Source organism: Hemitrygon akajei, chromosome 14 (genome assembly GCF_048418815.1).
Source record: "Hemitrygon akajei chromosome 14, sHemAka1.3, whole genome shotgun sequence".
NCBI classification, from domain to species: domain Eukaryota; kingdom Metazoa; phylum Chordata; class Chondrichthyes; order Myliobatiformes; family Dasyatidae; genus Hemitrygon; species Hemitrygon akajei.
Window position 1 is genome coordinate 29,588,458 of NC_133137.1, and position 23,368 is coordinate 29,611,825.

General features: G+C 41.6%; 1 protein-coding gene across 5 annotated transcripts in view; it reads right to left on the minus strand.

Moving 5' to 3' along the window:
* The window catches only part of ttc28 (tetratricopeptide repeat domain 28), an 891,459-nt gene that overhangs the window by 17,440 nt on the left and 850,651 nt on the right, over positions 1–23,368 (minus strand). For 3 of the 5 annotated variants that reach the window (XM_073065727.1, XM_073065726.1, XM_073065730.1), the window contains 2 exons: positions 17,999–18,022; positions 10,804–10,933 (listed from right to left, as the gene is read on the minus strand). In XM_073065727.1, coding sequence (XP_072921828.1) covers positions 10,804–10,933; positions 17,999–18,022 — 154 coding nt within the window. The remainder of the gene's footprint in view (positions 1–10,803; positions 10,934–17,998; positions 18,023–23,368) is intronic. The other 2 variants (XM_073065729.1, XM_073065728.1) reach the window with 1 other exon arrangement.

Sequence of the window (23,368 nt, forward strand, 5' to 3'; positions counted from 1 at the left end):
TCACTGACCCCAAAGGAAGCTTTAACAAGATTGAACTGGTTCCTTGAAACAAAGTCCCCAAAACCTCAGAATTTCCTCTCATCAGACTCAGACCTATCCTCAACAAGAAAGGGGAAGACAAGTACAAGGCAATGTAGTTTTATTCTTAAACATGAGAAAATCTGCGGTTGCTGGAAATCCAAAGCAACACACATAAAATGCTGGAGGAACTCAGCAGATCAGGTAGCACCTATGGAAAAGAATATATAGTCAACGTTTCAGGCGGAAACCCTTCATTAGGACTGGGTGAAAGGTGTCAGTCAGCAACGTTGACTATACACTTTTTCTCAGTTTTGTTCTTGGTTCTCTTTTTTTTCATTCCTGTGCAAAGTACTTTCCCACAGGACTGTTGCAGATCAATCGATTCAAAGGAGATAATTCAGGGTTATTCACACTTCTCCTTTATCAACAGATATCTTGTTGAAATATAAATCAATTTTGTATGAAACAGAAATAAGCATTCACTTAAGCTGCAACTTCAGTGTGGTGTTCTTGCAAAGATCCCTGTGATGTCAACCATCTTTGAAACAGTCCCTCTTTTGTAAAAAGTTACAGTTGCTGAATACTTGAGTAATATGGAACATGTGCATGGCAAATGGGTGTGAGGAAAGAGGAGACAAGACGTTGTTCAGCTTCAGGATTCCTTTAGATTGAAACTTGCCTGCTATATTTGCATTGCATTGGTTAATAGTCTCATGTGAAATTTAGATGCTTGGTACTTGTGCCAATAGCCATTAAGAAAGGAGAAGAATTTTATGAAATACATTAATCAATGCCTGCCAAAGATCGCTGCTGATGTTCAAAACATCATCAAAATTGATGGCTTGGTGGGGCGGAAATACATCACTACCAAAGGAGGTGTAAGGCTCTCCTTGCCTCTGTTAGCCTGCAGGTCACCTTTGGGCACGGTGTAGCATCTGCTCAGCATCCCCCACCCCCTGGATCAGGATCAGGTGAAGCCATGGGAGCAGGTTGTGAATGGTCGTATGAGCAGCTGGTGCATGTCACAAGTCCTGGTTACGCGACCACTGACACCAGGCTGACAATCTCTGAACAGTATTGATAATGGCTGGGGTCACCAGTCTTGTACAGACACTGCCTGGAAGAAGGCAATAGCAAACCACTTCTATAGAAAAATTTGCCAAGACAATCGTGGTCATGGAAAGACCATGATTGCCCAACATCTGTGCTCCGTGCTGTTTCTCTAAATGCATAAAATAAATTGAACCGCAATGTGCTGAGCAAGATGGCGGGGAAATTGGAAGCTGTGTGCACAATTAAGAATGCTTGAAAATGAGTCCATTGGTTGTGGGAACATTTCAATGATGGGTTGAGTGAAATTGGGTGAAGTTATCCCCTTCGGTTCAAGAGCCTGATGGTTGAGGGGTAATAACTGCTCCTGAACCTGGTGCTGTGAGTCCTGGGGTTCCTGTACCTTCTTCCTGATGGTAGCAGCAAGAAGAAAGCATGCCCTGGGCGGTGGGGGTCCCTGCTGGTGGATGCTGCTTTCCTGTGGCTTAAGATCACGATCATCATCATGAAATAATAGACCACCACAGTAGCGTAGCAGTTAGTGCGACACTATTACCTCTCGGGGCAATGGAGATCAGAGTTCAATTCTGGCACCATCAGTAAGGAGCTTGTATGTTCTCCCCATGACCACATGAGTTTCCTGCAGGTGTTCCAGTTTCCTCCCACAGTCCAAAGACATACTGGTTACTAGGTTAATCAGTCATTGTAAGTTGTCCTGTGACTAGGATAGGGTTAAATAGATGGGTTGCTAGGACCGGAAGAGTCTGCTCCACATTGTTTCTCTAAATGCATAAAATAAATTGAACCGCAATGTGCTGACCAAGATGGCGAGGAAATTGGAAGCTGAGAGCACATGCTGACTAAAACACAATGGATTAAGGGGTAATTCAGGGTTTAAATGGACTAGACAGGCAAGGCTAATTGGACGGGGTATCTGATATAGGCATGAAATTAATTCATAAAAAATGCACAAGATATGTTGAAAGATGAACAATCACTGCTGGTGGGGATTAGGTTCCAATTGAGCATGGAAGCAGTTCATTGGAAAATCACACAGAATAAAATCATGTTATGTTGTTAAGGTCTGGTTCCCAAGCAGAAAGTTCCAGTTCAATTTAACTACTAATGCCACCAGAACAATCACGTTATAATACTGTCAGCACAAAGACTTTTATTAAGCATTACAGCAAGTAATATCTTGAAGAATATTCATACTCTCCCTCTTCCTACAGAAAAAAAATAATTTACACTGCACAGTCTTCCAACATTCCTATTGGAATCGGTTTATTATTGTCACATGTACCAAGATACAGTGAAAAGCTTGTTTTGTATACTGGTCATACAGATCAAATCATTACAGGGTGTATTGAGCTAGAACAAGGTAAAATAATAACAATGCAGAACAAGTGTCAAAGCTACTGATAAAGCGCAGTGCAGATAAATGATAAAGGGCAAAATTATGAAAGGGTCGACTGTGAGGCCAAGTGTCCATCTTATTATACTAGAGGTCCATTCAAGAGTCTGGTAACAGTGGGATAGAAGCTGTCCTTGAGCCTGGTGGTCCCTGCTTTCAGACTTTGGTATCTTCTGCCTGACGGGAATGGAGAGAAAAGACGACGTCCAGGGAGTGTGGCATCTTTGATTCTACTGGCTGCTTTACTGAGGCACTGGGAGGAATAGACAGTATCCACAGAGACTAGGCTGACATGGGACTTGTGTGTTTTTTTTGGTATGGTGATTCCATTATTCTATTACATTTTTAGAAAAAAAGCAGAATTTCAATCCCATTGAGTTCTAGAGTGACTATGACAAGCCATTGCACAGCTGTTTTGTGGAACACTTCTCCCAATTAAAACTCCAATCTTCAGACACTCAGGAACACAACAAGTTCAACTGAGCTGGGAGTGACTTTTACAATCAGTGTCAGCTTAGGTCAGCAATTCCCAATCTGTGGTCCACAGACCCCTGAGTTAATGGTAGGGGTCCATGGCATAAAAAAGGTTGTGACCCCTGCCTTAGGTCAGCACAGGATGGCTTAATAGATTTTTGACAATATTCAGTTTTAGTGCAGTGTTTTGGATACAATAAAATGTCCTACTCCGGCAGGTCAGAGAGAAGAATCAACCGTACTGCTATGGGCTGGAATCAGAAAGGTGGGAAGGGCAGCAGATTTCCTCCCTTGAAGCACATTGGTGATCCAGATGGGTATCTCTGAGAATATGATAGTATCACTGCCTCCATTAATAATACAAGTTGTTTCTCACGTGGTTTACACTCTCTCATTCAGCAAGCCTTCCTGAATTTAATCTACAGCTCTATTGACCTTCAGTGAAAAACTTTTACTTGACTTCTCTCCAATCTTTTGATTACTTTGGAAATAAAACTTTTATCTCCAATACTGTAGAGTCATAAAAACTGTCATTATTCACTGTTACACCGAACTTTGGCTATTGTATCGCAGTAAAAGTGTGAGCATAACTTCATTGGCGCTAGTCGCAGTGGTGATGACATTTATATTGCTGGCATCACTGCACTATTTAAGTGCTTGATTTACTATCGTACAGGACATTGTTCAAACTGGTGTTTCCTTAAAAATCCAAAGACCAATTACCAACAGATGGGTGGAGATAAGTCTCTGCCAAAGAAGGTGTAAGGCGCTTCCTCTCCGCTTGCCTGCAGGTCATCCTCAGGCAAGGTGTGGTACCTATTTAGCCCCTCCCCACCCCCCTCACTGATCAGGGTCACATGAAGCCTTGGGAGCAGGTGGTGGATTGTCATATGAGCAGCTGGTGCTTATCAACAAGCCCTGGTTATGTGACCATTGACACCAGGAAGACAATCACTGAATAGTATTGATAATGGCTGGGGTCACTTGTCCTGTAGAGACTCTGCCCAGAAGAAGGCAATGGCAAACCAGTTCTGTAGAAAAATTTGCCAGGAACAATCATGGTCATAGAAAGACGAACGACCATGATCACCCACAACATACAAAGGTTCATCTTATTATCGAAGTATGTATGTAGAATACAACTCTGAGATTTGTCTTTGCCAGATAGCCATGAAAAACAGAAAAACAACAGTAGTTGAAAGAAAAGACATTACCCCCCCAAGAAAAAGAAACAAAAACTCGCAAACCCAAATCCCCCCCAGCCCAGAAAACTGGGAACATCAAGCCTAAAACCCACAACCCACCCACCACCGCATAAAAATTTAATATTTTGCCCACAAGAAGAAACAACAGCAAAACCATCAAACCCGAAATCTCCAGCCCACCAATCAGCAACAAGAAATAATGGGCGAGAACATGAAAGTAAACATAAAACTGAAAGAGGCCAATACATAAATCTCAGAATTTCGATAACATGCTCAAGAGCATCGAGGAGAAAAACTGCTTAAACCCAGCAGCCTTTCCAAGAAAAGTGACTCCAGCCCAGCAGCCCCTCCAAGAGGAGCAACTCAAACCCAGCGGCTCTCGGAGAAGAGCAAATTAATTTATGAACAAATGATCGGGTGGTCAATGCGAATCTTTACACTTGGATTGTATTTTTTTTGGTCTGAATATTGTCATGTTTTGCATGTATGTTTTTTACTTATTTGGTCTTGTCCTATTAACAATGGGACCTGAAGCAGTAGCTGGAGTGGGCCGCAGCCGCCCAGCAGAGCAGTTTAAGGTCAGCGTGCTTCACGATCCACTATTGTGATTTCAGTCAATCCTCAACCTGACCATAGGAAAGCCTCAAGCCCTCCAACAGTGCCAGCTTTCAGTGCTAATAAATCTCATTTTAATAGGACATCTAACTACAGATTTATGAGCTCGTTTTGAGCACAGATTCAGAAGTGAATGACTGCGTAATCTACTGCATTCCCCTTTTCCAAAGATTCAAAGTACATTTATTATCAAAGTATATATGCAGTACACAGCCCTGAGATTCGTCTTCGGGCCACATATAGCCGCTGAACAAACACACACCAAGGAACCCATTCAAAGAAGACATCAAACACCAAACGTGCAAAAAAAGAACAAATGGTGTAAACAGCAATACATGAGCAAAAAACACACAGAATATCAAACATCAAACTGCAGAGTCCTTGAAACAGTCTAGGAATGCTCACCTAACGTAACATTTTGACCACTGTTAATATTTTCTGCACATTGTTAAGCAGTTGTTAAATTTTAAAACTTTTCTTTTGTTTGCAGAACAACTGCATTTGTTGTACACCCAGATCTGCCCAACACTTAAACAGATGCAGTCAAATGCTGTATACAATTACCTTGACTACATGGAGAGTGCTGGGTGGCCAAAGAGCACTGCCGGGAGTGGCAGCAGAGGCAGGTACTTTAGGGACATTTAAAAGACTCTGAGATAAGCACAAAGATGCAAGAAAAGCGGAGGGCTATGGGTTGTGCAATGGAAGGATTAGATTGATTGCACAGTAGGTTTATAAAGGTCAGCACAACATCGTGGGCTGAAGGGTCCGTATTGCACTCTACTATGTTCTATAATTTATTCCATATAGTTATAGAAAAGAGCGAGAAAGTTTTGATAGGCTCTGGTAGGTAGTAAGTAACCTAAAATGGCTTACTATCATCCTAATGGTGTCCACTGTGCAAACTTCTCAATAATATTAGGGCTAAATCCTGTTTGACTCTGACTCAGGACATACTACTCATTCTCTGATCATTTGGAAGTGGTTTAAACTGATGGATTGATCACTGATCACAACTGAGGGAAGAAAGGATTCAGGCTCCCCCCAAGATGAAAGCCCAATTAACAGTAAAATCCCAAAGAATTGGCTGAGAGTCAGCCATGAACTGTTAATGATATGGGAGAAATATGGTGAGAACAATTAAACCACCAAACCAATAAACCTTTACTTCTTTACGCGTTTTCTTACTCTCTCAGCAGTGCTATCAAAAGAACGTACAGCGTTATGGCGATATAGGTTGTCAGAATTGTTTCAGGAATCAAACTCAAGGATATCACGGCAGATGCTAGCTTGTAACCCTTGTCAAGAGTTGGTGTAAAGGCAAGAGGAGGGGAAAGGAGAATTGAGGAAGGCGCACAGGCGCTTGGCTTCCAGATCCCTTAAACCAGGGATTCCCAACCTGGGGTCCACGGACCCTTTGGTTAACAGTAGGGGTCCGTGACAGAAAAGAAGGTTGGAAACCCCTGCTTTACACAGTTAAAATTAAAAAAAAAACCTTACTTGCAATAGCAGAACCACTCCCTCATGCAAGGCATGAAATTATCAGTCAGTTTAATTTAGTTGTTGTGAAATCGGGACCAGAGGCGAGGGTCAGGTCAGTTCTGCTCGCTGCTCCGTGACATTTGCTCTGCTCTCCGCGGAATTGAGGCAGAGACTGTGGCCTTCTCTGGGCTTCACGTCAGCGAGCTCTGTGACAATTTGCTCTGCTGTGTGCTGAACTGAAGCTGAGGATGTGGGCCTGAAGGCTCCCTCAAGCTTCATGTCTCTCTTCCATTCTGCATGCTGTAGATTGTTTTTATTGTTTGCAATGATTTGTGCTGTCAGTCCATTTGTTTTTTTTTTCTCTCTATGCACTGGGTGTTTGTTAGTCTTTTTCTATGGGTTCTTTTGGGTTTCTTGTTATGTGGCTGCCAGTAAGGAGACACATCTCAAGGCTGTATAATTTATACTTACTTTGATAATAAATGTACTTTGAACTTTGTTCTTACATCAAGTAAATAAAGCTAATGTTTCAAAATGAGGTCCATTACCTGTTATCACAGTGAAACTAGAAAATTTTAATATTATTTACCTCAAAATGGCAAGCCCTCGTTCAGTTATTACTGTCACAAGCTAAACAAGCGCTCAAGCCAATAGAAGAGACGTATCATTTGCTTCTAATTTAGATTCAGGAGCCTATCCTTGGAAATCTGACGATTAACCAGCCTTTGCTTGTGTCACTGATAAGACAAAGGAGTGTCAGTGAAGAAAAGTGAAGGATGACAAAACTAATTCCCTGTCCTGTCAGGACTGATATGGGATCTGATAAGTTTATTTAGAAAGAGTCTATTCAAATAACTTTCTTGAGAATTTGGATTTTCCGCAGACTGATATTTTGATACAGTATATGTGAAAGCACAGTAAATTAAACAGAATAAATGCTTCACTCCCTGGAAGGTAACTGCACCAAAGATAATTTTTTCAAAGTCATTCTAACATAATGGTTCTAATGATGAAGAGCAGAGAAGTAATCAACCAGGCCTGACTCCTAGTCACTCACACATTTAAAAGGCAATTTTAAAATTGTGAAAGATTTTTCAACTTCTTACATCTCCCCCTGAATTCAAGTCAGTGAGTGTCACTTTGATGTCGATTTAAGGCAAATAATTACAATTTTCTTGTTAAAAGGAAAATCTTAAAATATTCTGTTTTAAACCTCAGACTTCTGACATGATTTGATGATTAGAACAAGCCATATTGTCACTTCAAGAATAAAAATGTTTCTATAAGTTACAAAAGGTGTTTAAATTAATGCATTTCTATCTATCTACTTTCTCATTTCCTGCACTGGTCCCATAATAATGTGGCACAGAAGTACTGTCAGTCCATTATATCATGACATACATCATTGCCAAACCAATTATGTCCGTAGTCGTGAAGCTAGAAAGCTGATATGTCCTGGCTCTCGGAACAGGCATTAGAGGCAACTGTGAAATTTCAACTACTGGCCTGTTTGGTATCAGCTAACGTTCATGAAGTTAATCCTGGAACCTAAACGATCTTTATGAAACAAAAATATATTAAATCAGCTAATTTACCACCCTGCAAAAACTCATTTCAGGGGGGTAGCACCCCACCCCAGTCGAACTCCAAAGGTGTATGTCATACTTTGTTTAGTGACTTTGTCTAATCTGTAAACCAAGTTGAATATATGCAGAAAATGGGACATTAAAATATGTACTTATATTATATTATATTATCATGGAGTCTTTTTTTATTCTATTACAACTTTAAGCAAGTCTACAGGGAGTTTGGCCTCATCACGTAGGACATCAATAGAGTAAGCTCCTTAGCAGCTAGCCAGCTTGTTTAAATAACGTTAGCTATGCGAATGAACGAATGACACCTGTTAAACTCACCTCAACATGTCTTTTACATTTTAACCCACCATGGGAAATAGAAAAGTCACTGTCGCAAACAGTACAGCGAGCAACACTGTCATTATTTTTGACCCCTATTAGGCAGGAGTACACTTTAGTGTAGTCTGGAGTGAAGTACGTTTTCTATTTTCTTTTTTTGGAACACTCTGCCATAGCGCAGCAGGACATTAAACTGAACTGATGGACGATGAAAGAGAGAGAGAGGTCGACTGTAAAGCCCGCCCACAGAGAAAACTGATTGGTCTACTTAGCACGAAGAGAGACCAATCAGGATGCTCCCTCTTGCTCTCACTCTTCCTCTTCCTCTCCGTCTCAAAAAAATCCATTTCCAGGGTATTGTATATAATTTGCGGGCGTCAGGGAGCCGCTATCAATATGCAGGAGACTCCCGGAACTTCCGGGAGAGGTGGGATGTCTGTACCAGTTTAGCTGGTGAAGACACCGTACTGTGAAAATGTCTATATATAGCTAGGATACTTAAGACTTTTGCATAGTACTGTATTTGTCAATGTGCAGTGGAGAACAAGTTTGTAACTCTGGCAGGAGCAAAGGATGTTGGGAATGACGAAGGTGTAGTGCTGTGGGAGGAGTGTGGGACAGATGGCAGAGAAGGGGTGTCAGGGGCAGGGGGAGGGGTAGTGCGGGTGCAGACAAACCCAGCCCTGAGACACCAGGCAAGGACATTTGATTCCAAACAATTGATTTACTGATCATTACAGAATGTCTCTCCGGTGCTTCCCGCTCCCTCCCCTCTACATTCCCCTTTTCCTAACCATAATTCCTCTCTCCCTGCCCCCTTCCTACTCTCAATCCACAATAGAGACCCATATTAGAATCAGATTTATTACTCACATATGTCTTTGCATATTTTTGCAACGGCAGTATAGTGCAATACATAAAATTACTACAGTCTAGTGTAAAAGTCTTAGGCGCTACAGTATATATATGTGCCTAAGACTTTTGCACAGTACTGCACATCAGTCACTAACACTTTTCCAGGTTTTAAAGGACACTTTGTAATATTAAATACGAAAATGGGGTCACTCCTGGTCCAACCTCGAGAAACTGGTTCAGAACAGAGGACGACGAAGATGGGAGGACATCGATGGACTATGCTCCACTGGGAGCTAAAGGCAAAACAACAAGAAAACATTTGCACAATACAGTATTTAGTAAACAGACTGCAAAATCCGAGCCAGCGAATAGGGGAAGCTTTCACTGACGACCTCAAAAAAATCTTTTCACTAGTAAGTAACAAGTAAAAGCTTGTAATTTGTAGCTATAAAGCTAAGGGAAGAAGCTCCCTCCTTTCCAGGAGAAGAATGTGTGGGAGCAAGGAAATAATTACAGAATGGCGAACGTCAACTGTCTCAACTAGAAACAAGTCAAAACGAGGTTGGGAGGAGGTTGAGTCAGATAGTTCACGAATGGAAAAATGAGCAGGTATAAAGAGGCAGTGTTTGAGTGACTCTGAGAATATGGGTAGAAAGGGTTAGCTTTGTAAATGAGGGAGCAATTGTGAGGATGTAAGAAAGGCACCTGGAGCAAAACGGTGGTTTATGTTAGGTGGGGCGTGAACATGTTTAAAAGTAGATGCAAAGCATCATAAACTTTATAAACAATGAAAAAGTATTTATTCTAAAAGTTCATGGAGTTTTCAATATGAAAAAGTACTAGTTAATATAGCAGTTAATAGTATTTTTAGTTAATACTAACTAATGCCACTCTCACAGTGATGGAGAGATCGTTCATCAGTGATTATTACTAATAGCAATATAAAACTCATCTGCCACTAATTCAGAAAAAAAAACACTTTCAGGGCTTCTACAATGAAAATAATGCATTAAAAAGTTGAAGCTAGAGTTGCTATAGGAGCCATGCATTTCTTTTCTACCTGAACTGTATTTTGTGCTGCGCATGGTAGCTAGTCACGTGGGTGGGGGTGTAGTAAAAGCAACGAGTTTAGTTACGTATTTGTGCTTTGTGCTGGGCAGTTTGGTTCTGGAGACTGTCGGGTGTCACATCCTTTGTTAAGTCTGATTAAGTACATTTAATATCACTAGTTTTAGTTTCATAAGTTTCATTGCTTCAAGATCATTTTGCTAGTTGCTAACAAAAGATCAAATACATTTCTCTGACTTTTTGGAACATTACTATTGGATTGATTGGAGGATGCATCATAACAACCCGTGTGGTCACCAGCAGCAGCACTGGTCTGTTTCAGTTGCTGCTACCGTTGCATTATAGATTGAATTGTTCTTTCAAGGCAGATTGTATTGTTCCTTGTAAGGTTGCAGAAGTGGCATTTGTGGAGGAGAAGGGTATTACTGACTGTGGTTTCCAGGTTCAACTGCCAAATGTTCTACCAAATGCAACAGTGAGAATTAACAGTTTTATAATCATTTCACTGAAAATTCCAGTTTCCTTTCTTCAACATTAGCCTCTAAAGTATTGAAGGTGGGAAAGAAAATGGCTTCTGGAAGCCACAGTGGCTTCATGATGCTAGAAATCCGAGGAAGAATCTGAGAAAGATTGGTAGCTGAAGGAATAAGAAAAGCAAATCTCCACTCAGTTGATAAAAATCAAATATTCATTTGCATCATACCTAAGGCAGCCAGGAACTCATGACATCCTGGCAGTCGCCAGAGCTGCACACTTATGGACAGTTGAATAGGTGCTGAAGAAAAATCTTGGTCTTTCTCCCCCGTCTGAAGTTGAACAAGGACTTGATGGAGCTGTGTAAAACAAAGAACAATATTGTAAAGGAAAACAGGCAACACAAGGAAGACTGATGTGGATTATGTGCTAAATGGTGTTAGAATAATCTTAACGTTTTAATGCAAGAATCACTAAACTATTTAGCGTACAGTTTTCAAGTTGTTAATGAAGCAAATGGAACACATAAGACATGCAGGGATTGTAGTAATATGTAGTTGCTCAACATAACATTAAAACCTGATGGAATTGCATTAGCATCACCAATTAAACTACAATTCAATAGTTCCTGGAATAGCTTTTGCTGTTTGGTTTCCCAAGATCAATTGTTTGCTACTTGTTCAACCATATCTCCCTCAGTGAAGTTCATATTAACTCTATCCAAAGCTAAAGCTGAGTTGAAGAAGCTGCAAGACTTTATCATCAATCTGGGTACCCTCCAACCTGATGGCATGAATATTGATTTCTCCTTCTGGTGAACTATTCTCTCCAGCTCCCTTCATCTACGCTCCATTCCCCCTGGGCCTCCTCCTCCTTCCATTTCTCCTATGGTCCACTCTCCCCCTCCTATCAGATTCTTTCTTCTGCAGCCCTCGACCTTTCCAACCCATCTGGCTTCACTTCTCATCTTCCCTTTCCCCAACCTTTTTTATTCTGGCATCTTTCCCCCTTTACTTTTCAATCCTGAAGAAGGGTTTCGACCCAAAACGTCAACTGTTTCTTCACTTCCATAGATGCTGCCTGACCTGCTGAGTTCTTCCAGCATTTTGCGTGTGTTGCTTTGGATTTCCAGCATCTTCAGACTTTGTGATTGACTCTCTACAATACTTGACCTTCATTTGACGTTTGTGAATGACATGTTGCCTACTGAGGCATATAGTCCAATTCACAGACAAATATGTCTTCAAAAGGCAAAGCCCACACCATTTTAGCATTACTGATGTGGAAGTTCTGCAACTAATGAGAAATTTTTGTCAATCAGTACCAATATCTTAAGGATAAGGGACATAGAGTCAGGGTGCACAGGTTAGGGCAGGGCTGCTCAGCTATTCTTCAGCACCCTATTGTGTACCCTACAGTTGGATCTCTGTTCATTTCCTGATCTTTATAGTTCTTCTGAGAGTCAGGAATGATGAGCAGTTTTAATCCCAAGATTTCAGTCTATTTTAGAGTACAAACAACATACAAATACTAAGCAAACTAAATAAAGAGCTGAGAAACGATGATGAGGGGTGTAAGACAAAGGAATAAAGAAGAAACTTAGACTCTGAAAAGTCCATCACTTTTATACATAAGAGAAATTCCATAGATAAAACTGAATTAGTTAATAGGTTACATACTTAAAACAATTACATCACACGGGTAATGTGCTAATACTTAGCCAATGAAAAATGAGAAGGTTTAGCTGCTATACTGCTTTCTGCCAGTGAATGTGAAAATTACATGAGCTTGTTTAAAAAGTACAAATCTTATAAAGAGTTTTAAAAAAAAGTGGTTTCCAACAGCACCATGTGTAATAGAACAAACCCTTCACTTGGAATCTCCTTTTGCCATGAGTAGGATGGTAACACGGAGAGGTAGAAGGAGAATGAGATTCTACAGATGCTGGAAGTCCAGAGTAACACACACGAAATGCTGGAGGAACTAGCGGTTAGTGCAACACTTTACAGTGCCAGCAACATGGGTTCAATTCGCGCCGTTGCATGTAAGGAGTCTGTACGTTCTCCCCATGACCATGTGGGTTTCCTCCCACAGTCCAAAGATGTACGGTTGGTAGGGTAATTGGTCAGTGTAAATTGTCCCATGATTAGGCTTGGGTTCAGTTGGAGGTTGCAAGGTGGTGCGGTTCAAAGGTTTAGGAGAGTCTCTCCAGTGCTGTATCTCAATATATAAACAAAATAAATGTTAGATGGAGCCCTTTGAGTACTTCTGTATTTTCACAGAACATGGAGAATTCTCCAATGCATTTTAGCAAGTGATATCAAAAGAACAGTGTATGTCACTTGACATTATTGAGTATGCCTAACATCTTCCATGTACAAAACTCCTATTTTAAAACAAACAAGCCACTGAGTTATACAGGTTCTTATAAACCTGAAGATACGCTTCCCCATTTCAACAAATTTTGTTCAGGCAGTGAATAGGGACAAGGATTTTAAAAAATCAATTAGGAACTTCCAATTATTACTGGATAAGGTACAAGTCAGTATGCCAAGGAATACATGGACAGTAAAGTCAATATTGAAGAACCATTAAAAAGCAAATCAAAAACACCCAAACACTAATCCCTCCTACCAACACATTGGCCATGTCCCTCCATCTTTCTCATGTTCATGTGACTATCTAAGCATCTCTTAAAAGTCTCTAATGTATTTGGCTCTACTACCATAGCAGGAACATCCCCTTTGAATCTACCCCCTCTCACCTTCAATGCATGCCCTCTGGCATTTGGCATTTCTACCCTGGGAAACAGACACTCCCTGTTCATTCTATCTATGCCTCTCATAATCTTATTAACCTCTTTCAGATCTCCCGACAGCCTCCGGCACTTCAGAGGAAATAATCCAAGTTTGTCCAGCCTCTCATGATAGCACATGTCATCTAAACCAGACAGCATCCTGGTAAACCTCTTCTGCCCCCTCTCCAAACCCTCAACATCCTTCCTGCAATGCAACTGAAGAAAAATGTATAAAATATAGATCTCTCAGTCTGCAAAATATACCAAAATGGGAAAAGAATAAAACAGAAGTGCAATAAATAATTATTTGGCTGAAAATCAAATTGCTGAAGTAACTCAAGCAGCATCTGTGAGTGGGGAAAGGAATTACCAACATTATGTGTTGAGACCCTGCATGAGGACTGGGAGTGACAGGAGGAGTTTAAAGAGGAAAAGGGGAAGGGTGAGGCAAGGCAGGTAGATGATGCGTGGACTGACAAATGGTGAAGGGTGTTGCACAGAAGGAGCCAGGTGGGTGGGAAGAAGAGAGGAGGAGCTGGGAGATGGAGGCAGCTGGGCAATAGGTGGAATCAGCCAAGGAAAAGAGGTGAGAAATGAGAAGGATGGAGCCAGGAGTGGGGAGGTGCTGGAGGTAGAGGATGGAGATGATACGGCCACATGTGCTGGAACATGATAACAAGGAAATTGATTATGGAAATCATGAAGGGAGAAATGAAGAGCAGAAGGAACCAGATGGGGGGGGGGGTGATATTATGATTAGTATGTGGAGGTGGAACCAGGAGGGGTGAAGGGTGATGTGCAGAAGGAGCCAGGTGTGGAGGAGGGGAGGGATGGAGTTGGGAGCAGGTAGGTGGAAACAAATGGATCCAGCTAAGGAGGTGGGGAGAAAGGAAGATGAAGGTTGAAACAGAAGCTGTTGGGTGATAAAGAGAAGCACAAAGGCTACAAGTGGTGGAATATGACACTTAAGAAAGGTGACAAGACATCGGTAATTCCGCACCCCCACCCCCCCACCCACCCCCATGTCCACAGATGCTGTTCGACCTGCTGAGTTCCTCCAGCAGTTTGGGGGGTTTTTTGCACTCCATATTCCAGTATCTGCAGTCTCACAACTCCAAATCATTCCCTGGTCTCCATCAGAAAGACCACACAAGTAATACCTTGTAAGATATGTAAGAGACACATCATTGTAGAGTGTTCACATTTTGAAAGGTTTTAATGATACAATATTTTGCTTTATCAAAGTTCAAGGAAGGTCTGACTCTAGAGAACTCTGTTGGACATTAATCAAATCATTTATATTTTTGTGACTGGTTGTAAATTGGCACATTTGTGAGGTCACTCTCAGAGTGAGTGAGCAACGCCTTATATTGAAGAGGCTTCAGAGGAGGTTCATGAGAATGATTCCAAGAACGAAAGGGTTATCGTAAGAGCAGCAATTAAAGGCTTTGGGCCTGTAGTCGCTGGAATTTAGAAGAATGAGGGAGGATTGCACTGAATCGCATCGAATGTCGAAAGCCCTAGAGTGGCTGTGAAGGGGAGGTTTCCTGCGGTGGGAAAGTCTAGGACCAGAGGGTACAAGCCTCAAAATAGAGGAACGTCCATTTGGAACAGAGATGAGAAGGAATTTCTTTAGCCAGATAGTGGTGAATCTGTGGAATTAATTACCATAGCTGGCAGAGAAGTCCCTGGGTGTACTTAAGGCAGAGGCTGATAGGTTCTTGATTAGTCAGGGCCTGAACAGTTACGGGCAGAAGGCAAGAAAATGGAGTTGAGAGGGAAATGGATCAGCCCTGATGAAATGGTGGAGTAGACTTGATTGGCCAAATGGCCCAATTCTGCTCCTATGCATTATGGTCTTATTCTGTTTGGGTAGTCTCCAAGCTGATGGCATGAATATTAATTTCTCCTTCCAGTAAAAAAATACTTGCTCCCCCTCTCCTCTTGTTCTTTTCCCTTTTCTGGCCTCTTACCTCTTCCTACCTGACTATCACCTCCCCCTTTGTCCCCTCCTCCTTCCCTTTCTCATGTGATCCACACTCCTCTCCTATCAGATTCCTTCATCTACAGCCTTTCCCACCAATCCCCCATCCTATCACTTTCTAGCTGTCCTTCTTCTCCCCCTCCACACCTTCTTATTCTGACATTAACCCCCTTCTTTCCCAGTCCTGAAGAAGGGTCTTGGCCTGAATCATCGACCTGTTTAATTATTTCCATGGATGTTGCCTGACCTTCTGGGTTCCTCCAGCATTTTGGGTATTGCTTTGGATTTCCAGCATCTGCAGAATTTCTTGTGTTTATAATATCCCATCTGCTTGCTTTTGTGATACAGGGGCTCCCTCTTCTGGTAGCAACACAGACACAAGTGCCGGCCTCTGCCCTGAGTTAACCCATACAACCTCACGGAGTCGCACAAGAAAGAAACTTCACTAACAAAGTGGGGTTTCACACAATTTGGTATAGGAGAATTAGAAAGCAATGACACAAAAAAAAAGGTGGTGAGAAGGAACATTTAAATGAAAAAGAAGAAGGCAGTGAGAAATAGGAGATACAAAGAGATTGATAATTGGTAGGTTGAAGATGAGAGCTTTTTATGTGATTATAAGAGAGAGAAAAGGTCAATGAAAAGGAGTTCTACTGACTTAGTGCACAAGTAATAATAGTGTTTCAAGTGATATCAATATTCTACCTCATGACATACAGTCAGATCTTGCAAATCTGTCTTGTGTGAGGCATTAGTTACCATTCAAGGTCACATTTCAAAATTACTCCTTAGGACTGTTTAGTTCATTAAGCAAAACCGCAGCAGTAGCTGCTGGAAACAGCTAAGGTGTTGGGAAGATTCTTCAAAATCTGAATACAAGGAACATTATACGTTTTTTTGAAAGACAGTAGCTTTTAAAGTATTCGAAGAGGGGCGTCCTTTTAGAATGGAGGGGAGGAGGAATTTCTTTACCCAGGCGGTGGTGAATCTGTGGAATTCATTGTCACAAGCAGCTGTGGAGGCCAAGTCAATGGGTATATTTAAGGCAGAGGTGATAGATTCTTGATTAGTCAGGGCATGAAGGGTGATGAGGGACTGGGCAGAGAGGGAAAATGGATCAGCGATGATGAAATGGCAGAGCAAAGTCGATGGGCCAAATGGCCTAATTCTGCTCCTATATCTTATGGTCTTGGTATCCAGTTCTTGAAGCATGAATACACCTCACTGCATCAGTCTGTGTGGTTTTGTCTGCAGGAAATACAGTCGGATTTTACCCATCTTCCAAAATGTCCATTCAGGACGAGCAATAAATAGTGGCACAACCAGCAATGCCCTTAAGGCTTGCATGAGGAAATGAAGATGAACGATGGTGGGAACAGGTAGCTAGCAGTTCCATTAGCCAGTGTATGAAGGCATCATATTAGAGAAACTAAAGTCATGGTCCAAGTAATGCACTGCTAACCCATTTATGCATCTGTTTAACTTCAGGAATTATTCAAGAGTTGAATACACTAAAGCCACATTTTTATACATGGATATTTTGAAAGCATATTCATTAAAGACAAATTGTGGGGAGTGGGAATCTGAAATTTATTTATTCATACTTGCAAAAAGTATCTGTTACTCCATGACTTACAACTTGATTTACATTTACTTCACTCAACACTAAGGCGAGAGTGATGACAAAAAGGTAGAACTGAAAGTACAAAGACGCAGAAAACACTAAATTCACAGAATGAATGAAGAGAAAGACTAAACGGGTAACATTTCACAGCCTGGATTGAAACAGCTGATGAGATTTTGCCTCAGATCTTAAGTTTTTTGAAAATTTATTGATATACAGCATGGACCTCTTCCAGCCACACTGCCCAACAATCCCCCGATATAACCCTAGCCTAATCAAGGGACAATTTATAATGACCAATTAACCTACCAGCTGGTACATGTTTGGACTGTGGGTGGAAACCCATGTGGCCTCAGGTAGAACGTACAAACTTCTGACAAGCAGCGGTGGGAATTGAACCTGGTTCGCTGGTACAGTAAAGGGGTGTGCAAACTACTACATTACTGTGCCACCCCTATCCTAAGCTTATAGGTCAATTTAGTTCCGGCATTTCTCAATGTTGAAATGTGTTTCATTGATGAAAATTCATGGAAGTTGATGCTGGGGTACTGAGATCACTTCCATTGCAGCACTAGTACCAGAGGGCATTGAACGTTAGAGTGGCAATTGCTTACCACAAGGATGGACCATCAGGGAATGGGGGAGGAACATAGGAACTGAAAGTTGAGCATTGTTTTTCCAGGGAGGAGCAAACTGAAGGGACCACCAAGAAACTAGTTACAGGATCATTGCAAACAGCCACAAATTCATTTCTTGTCATCTGTGCGAAAGGGATGGAAATGCTTTAGATGAATTAAACTAACTAAGATTATAGGAAAGAGTAAGTGGGGAAAACACGCAATTGTTAGTAAGTGGAGGTTTCTACATTGTATTTGAGCAGCGGAAAAAATGTGAATTTCAATGGGAAGCAAAGCAAAAATAAAGACAATCAGTGAAAAGCCTCTATGGATCAAAGCGTTAACACAGTTCACTGCAAACTCCAATGTTTGAACGGCATTAATCCAGTTCGATGCACTTACCATTCCAACCACATTTTTTACAGCCTTCAAAGAGGAAGTCAGGAGAAAGAAAAACAAGCTTTAGATTCATGCATAGGTGATACTCCAGTGCAGTAAACTGAAACAGCAAGTCATCAAACAGCAAAGCTTAAATAAATACACACACACAGAAACACCAAGCAGGAGGATTTTGGCACAACGCTGTTAACTTGCATTAAACACATATCTGTTTAATTAGTTTAATTGAGAGTAATGATGCCAGCTGCATTAGAGAAATATTATGGGAAGCAGATGGTTCAGATTTTTAGGAAGAGTGTGTTATATTGCTTTTAATATCTTTTTTAGTAAGTGTTTTTTTAATTTTTTCCCCCTCTGGCCTTGAAGTTAATTTACAGACCTGTCCCTGTGTCCCCAAACACTACGCTCCATAATGCGGGACAGTGTCTAGTAATTGATTAAGTGTCCTGATGAAGGGTCTCAGCCCAAAATGTCGACCATTAATTCCCATCCATAGATGCTGCCTGACCTGCTGAGCTTCTCCAGCACAGTGAGTGATTTGCTCTGGATTTCTAGCATCTGCAGTGCCTCTTGCATCCGATAACTGATCTCTCCTCACTCTTGTCAACATTTCAGGATTCTCACCTGAACGTCCTATTGCATGGCACAGCTCGCTGTGTTTGGATAACAAAAGGATGGCAGAAGATAAGCCTCCACTGTAAAATGTACGCAGGACACTTCAGTAATCGCTAGGTACATTCACTAATCTAGTGTGCCAGTTACCTCCAGTGGCAGCTTTGCACTAGTTAGCTCATTAAAAGAACATCTGGAAGTTCTGCTATTAGATATTAGCTTATAAACATTTATCACATTTGTTTTAAACCCTTTAGTCCACTAATTTAATAAGGATATTTAATGTGCTACACTAATGTATAGGAATTTGATATAAACATATTCCACTTAATTTGCATCTCTGTGGAATTTGCTGCCACAGGTGGTGGTCTTTACGTACAGTATATTTAAGGCAGAGGTTGAGAGATTTGAACATGAGAAATAGGAGCAGGAGTAGGCCATTTGGCCCATCGAGCCTGCTCTGCCATTCAATAAGTTCATGGCTGATCTGGCCATGGACTCAGCTCCACTTACCTGCCTTTTCCCCATAACCCTTAATTCCTCTACTATGCGAAAATCTATTCAACCTTGCCTTAAGTATATTTACTGAGGCAGCCTCCACAGCTTCGTCAGGCAGAGAATTCCACAAATTCACCACTCTTTGGGAAAAGCAGTTCCTCCGCATCTCTGTCCTAAATCTACTCCCCCGAATCTTGAGGCTCTGTCCCCTAGTTCTAGTCTCACCTACCAGTGGAAACAACTTTCCTGCCCCTATCTTATCTATCCCTTTCATAATTTTATATGTTTCTATAAGATCTCCTCTCATTCTTCTGAATTCCAGCGAGTACAGTCCCAGGCAACTCAATCTCTCCTCATAGTCTAACCCCCTCATCTCTGGAATCAACCTGGTGAATCTCCTCTGCACCACCTCCAAAGCTAGTATGTCCTTCTCCAAGTAAGGAGACCAGAACTGCATGCAGTCCTCCAGGTGTGGCTTCAGAACTACCCTGTACAGTTGCAACATAACCTCCCTGCTCTGAAATATTCAATCCCTCTAGCAATGAAGGGCAACATCCCATTTACCTTCTTGATGGCTTGCTGCACTTGCAAACCAACCTTTTGTGATTCATACACAAACATTTCCCAAGTCCCTCGACACAGCAGCATGCTGCAATTTTTTTACCATTTAAAGAATAATCTGCTCTTCCATTTTTCCTTCCAAAGTGGATGACCAACACTGTACTCCATCTGCCAGATCCTTGCTCACTCACTTAACCTATCTATATCTCTCTGCAGACTCTCCCTATCTTCTGCACAATTTGCTTTTCCACTCAATTTAGTGTCATCAGCAAACTTAGGAACACTATACTTGGTCCCCTTTTCCAGATGTATATCGGTAACAGTTGCAGACCAGCAGCAACCCTGCGGCAGATTCTTGATTAGTCAAGGCATGAAGGGATAAAGGGAGAAGGCAGGAGACTGGGGCTGAGCGGGAAAATGGATCAGCCATGATGAAACGGCGGAGTAGACTCGATGGGCCAAATGGCCTAATTCTGCTCATTATATCTTATGGTCTTAATAACATAGAACACCATAATTTCCAAGTTTAGAACACAGAACATAGAACATATGTTTAATTCGTACAAACACATAGCTGCCAGTGCTTAGTTTGTTTCTGAATCCTAAATTAAATATTTTAAAGGATAATGTTAACTCTTTTACTTGCAGTCACTAATCATTGCCAGCACAGACTGTCTGGATATAAGTGTCAGGAATGGAGTCTCTCCTCACCTCTACAGAATCTGTGTTCAAAGGTAAGGTGAGATCAGCAACTATCAATACGAGTTAAAATTTGATTAGCCAGTTATACTGTTGAATTCTTCACCAGGAAGCAAAGGAATGGCCGTATCGAAGATTTATATCCCCATAATCCACATAATCCCAGGAGCAATGTTGCATTCATAGGCATTCCTAACAATAATGAATGAAGAGTTCACTGCTTACTGAGCCAATGCAGAACTGACAAATGCGAGTGAATTCTATGAATAATTTCTAACTAAAGTGTTGGAAATGTGGTAATGGGGTGCTGTGGAAAGAAAGGGGTCAGTTAAGGCAACTGACATATTGCACCCTCCAGGTTCACGCCTGAAGTCATTAAGAAAAAGATATTCAACAAACGTAAATGAAAACATACCAACCAATTCTGGCATGAACTGAAGCTTTGAGAGAAGGGATCGAGGGAATTGCATGAGGGATCAAGCATTATTCTATGACATACATAATTTACAAACTCAATTTTGGCCTACTGACTCTGGAATCCTTGCATACACCACCAACTTTCCCACCTACCTGGATTCACCTATCACCTTCTAGCTAGCCTTCTTCCTCCTCCACCCCCACCTTTTTATTTAGGCATCTTCCCCTTTCTATTTCAGTCCTGAAGAGGGGTCTCGGCCCGAAACATCGACTGTTTATTCATTTCCATTGACGCTGCCTGACCCGCTGAGTTCCCTTGAGCATTTTGTGTGTGTTGCTATGTGAGACATATGTTACCATTTAGATTTTTCAAAAGTTTTAAAAGCGACAATTTATTGAATGATACTTTTTGGGTGAAGTAACCAAAACTATTGATTTGCCATGGTAAATACGTCAAGAACCTGTAGCAGATTATGTTTACAAAGCTTTTAATTTCTGTGAGAAAACACAAAGTGCAGGAACTTTTTTATTACACCACATTCTTTTATTTGATTCTTTAATGATAGGGTAGATAGGGTTGTAGAGAAAGCTTTTGGCACATTGGCCTTCCTAAATCAAGGTATTGAGTACAGGAGATCGGATTTTATGTTGAAGTTGGTGGGCATTGGTGGGGCCTATTTTGGAGTACAGTGTGCAGCCTTGGTCACCCACCTACAGGGAAGATGTAAATAAGACTAAAAAAGTAGAGAGAACATATACAAGGATGTTGCCGGGTGGCAGGATCTGAGATATAAGGAAAGGTTCAATAGGTTAGGACTTTATTCCTTAGAATGTAAAAGAATAAGAATTTGAGAAAGGTATATAAAATTATCAGGGGCATTGCTAGGATAACTGCAAGCTACTTTTTACACTGCGGTTGGGTAGGACTACAACCAGAGGTCATGGGTTAAAGGTGAAAGGTGAAAAGTTTAAGGGGAACATGTGGGGAAACTTCTTCACTCAGAGGGCTAGGAGAGTGCGGAATGAGCTGCCAGCACAAACAGTGCATGCGAGCTTGATTTCAATATTTAAGCAAAGTTTAGGTAGGTACATGGATAGTAGGGGTATGGAGGGCTATGGTCCTGGTGCAGGTCAATGGAAGTAGGCAGTTTTAATGGTTTTGGGTTAGTCTAGATGGACCAAAGGGCCTGCTTCTGTGCTGTACTTCCCTAAGGTTCTAATGGGCAAATTCCCATTTCAATGATGCTCTTTAAAATAATTGCCCTCAGAGACTATTCTATCCCCAGCTCCAAACCAGAGATGCTACCTGGCCTCCAGCATTTTGTGTGTGTTGCTTCTGGCTCCAACTTCCACTTCTCATCAACTGAAAGCTGTGTCCTTGAGTAACCTCCCCAAAATGTACGCAGAGTGTGCCGACACACCGTTGGTATGGGTGAACAATCCTGCGCCCGAATGTTGTCCTCACCTGGAGGCAGCAAATATGTACCTTTCTTCCACAAGCACAAGAGAATCTGCAGATGCTGGAATCCAGCGTAACATACACAAAAAGCTAGACTCAGCAGGTCAAGCAGCACCTACGGATAGGAATAGATGTTTCGGCAGTCCTGATGAAGGGTCGTGGCCTGAAACATCAATTGTTCAGTCCTTTCCATAGAAATTGCCTGAGTTCTCGGGCATTTTGTGAGAGTTACTCTGTCCCTTTCTTCCAGTCTCACTGAATGGATCATGAATAGAATATACATGTATATTTTCATAGCCTTTGTACTCACAGTAGGCCGACCAGTTAACATCAAAAATGTTACCATTACAAGTATTTAAAAGACTGTAAATCAAGATTTGAAGAATTCCTACTGTTGATAGCCAATTCAAGAACACCGCTGTATTAACCTCACCATTTATCTCTTAGGAGTGTGTGGCGGACAAAGTATTTACTCCGCTTTCTGCTTCGTCAGAATCCAACTGAGAACACCTCTTCACTTTTAGAACTCTGCCTTTAGGCACAGAGTTTGCAAGGTCACTATTTCACACTCCTTTTAAAAAGGAGCAACATCACTAGTCCATCCCCTGAAAAAAAAGCAGTGGCACCTTGCTGTGTTTGAGGAGAACCACCTGGAAAAGGCAAGGAACTGTTCTCTCCCTAAAACTTAACGGAAACGCAGGTTACTTTACAAGAGAAAGTCTGCAGATGCTGGAAATCAAAGTAATGCAGACAAAATGCTGGAGGAACTCAGCAGGCCAGGCAGCACCAATGGAAAAGAGCAAACAGTCGACGTTTTGGGCCGAGACGCTTCATCACAGATTACTTTACTGCTCTACGTGATTCCCAGTGGAGCAGAGTGTTGATATTCATGTGGCTTTTTTCCGCTCTGACCAAGAGACTTGCAAAGGGCGGCACGGTAGCATAGTGGTTAGCACTGAGCTTTACAATACCAGCAACCCCAGTTCAATTCCTGTCGCTGCCTGTGAGGGATTTGTACGTTTTCCCCGTGACTGCATGAGTTTCCTCCAGCTGCTCCAGTTTCCTCCCACAGTCCAAAAACCTACCAGGTGGCAGGTTAATTGGTCATTGTAAATTGTCCCGTGATT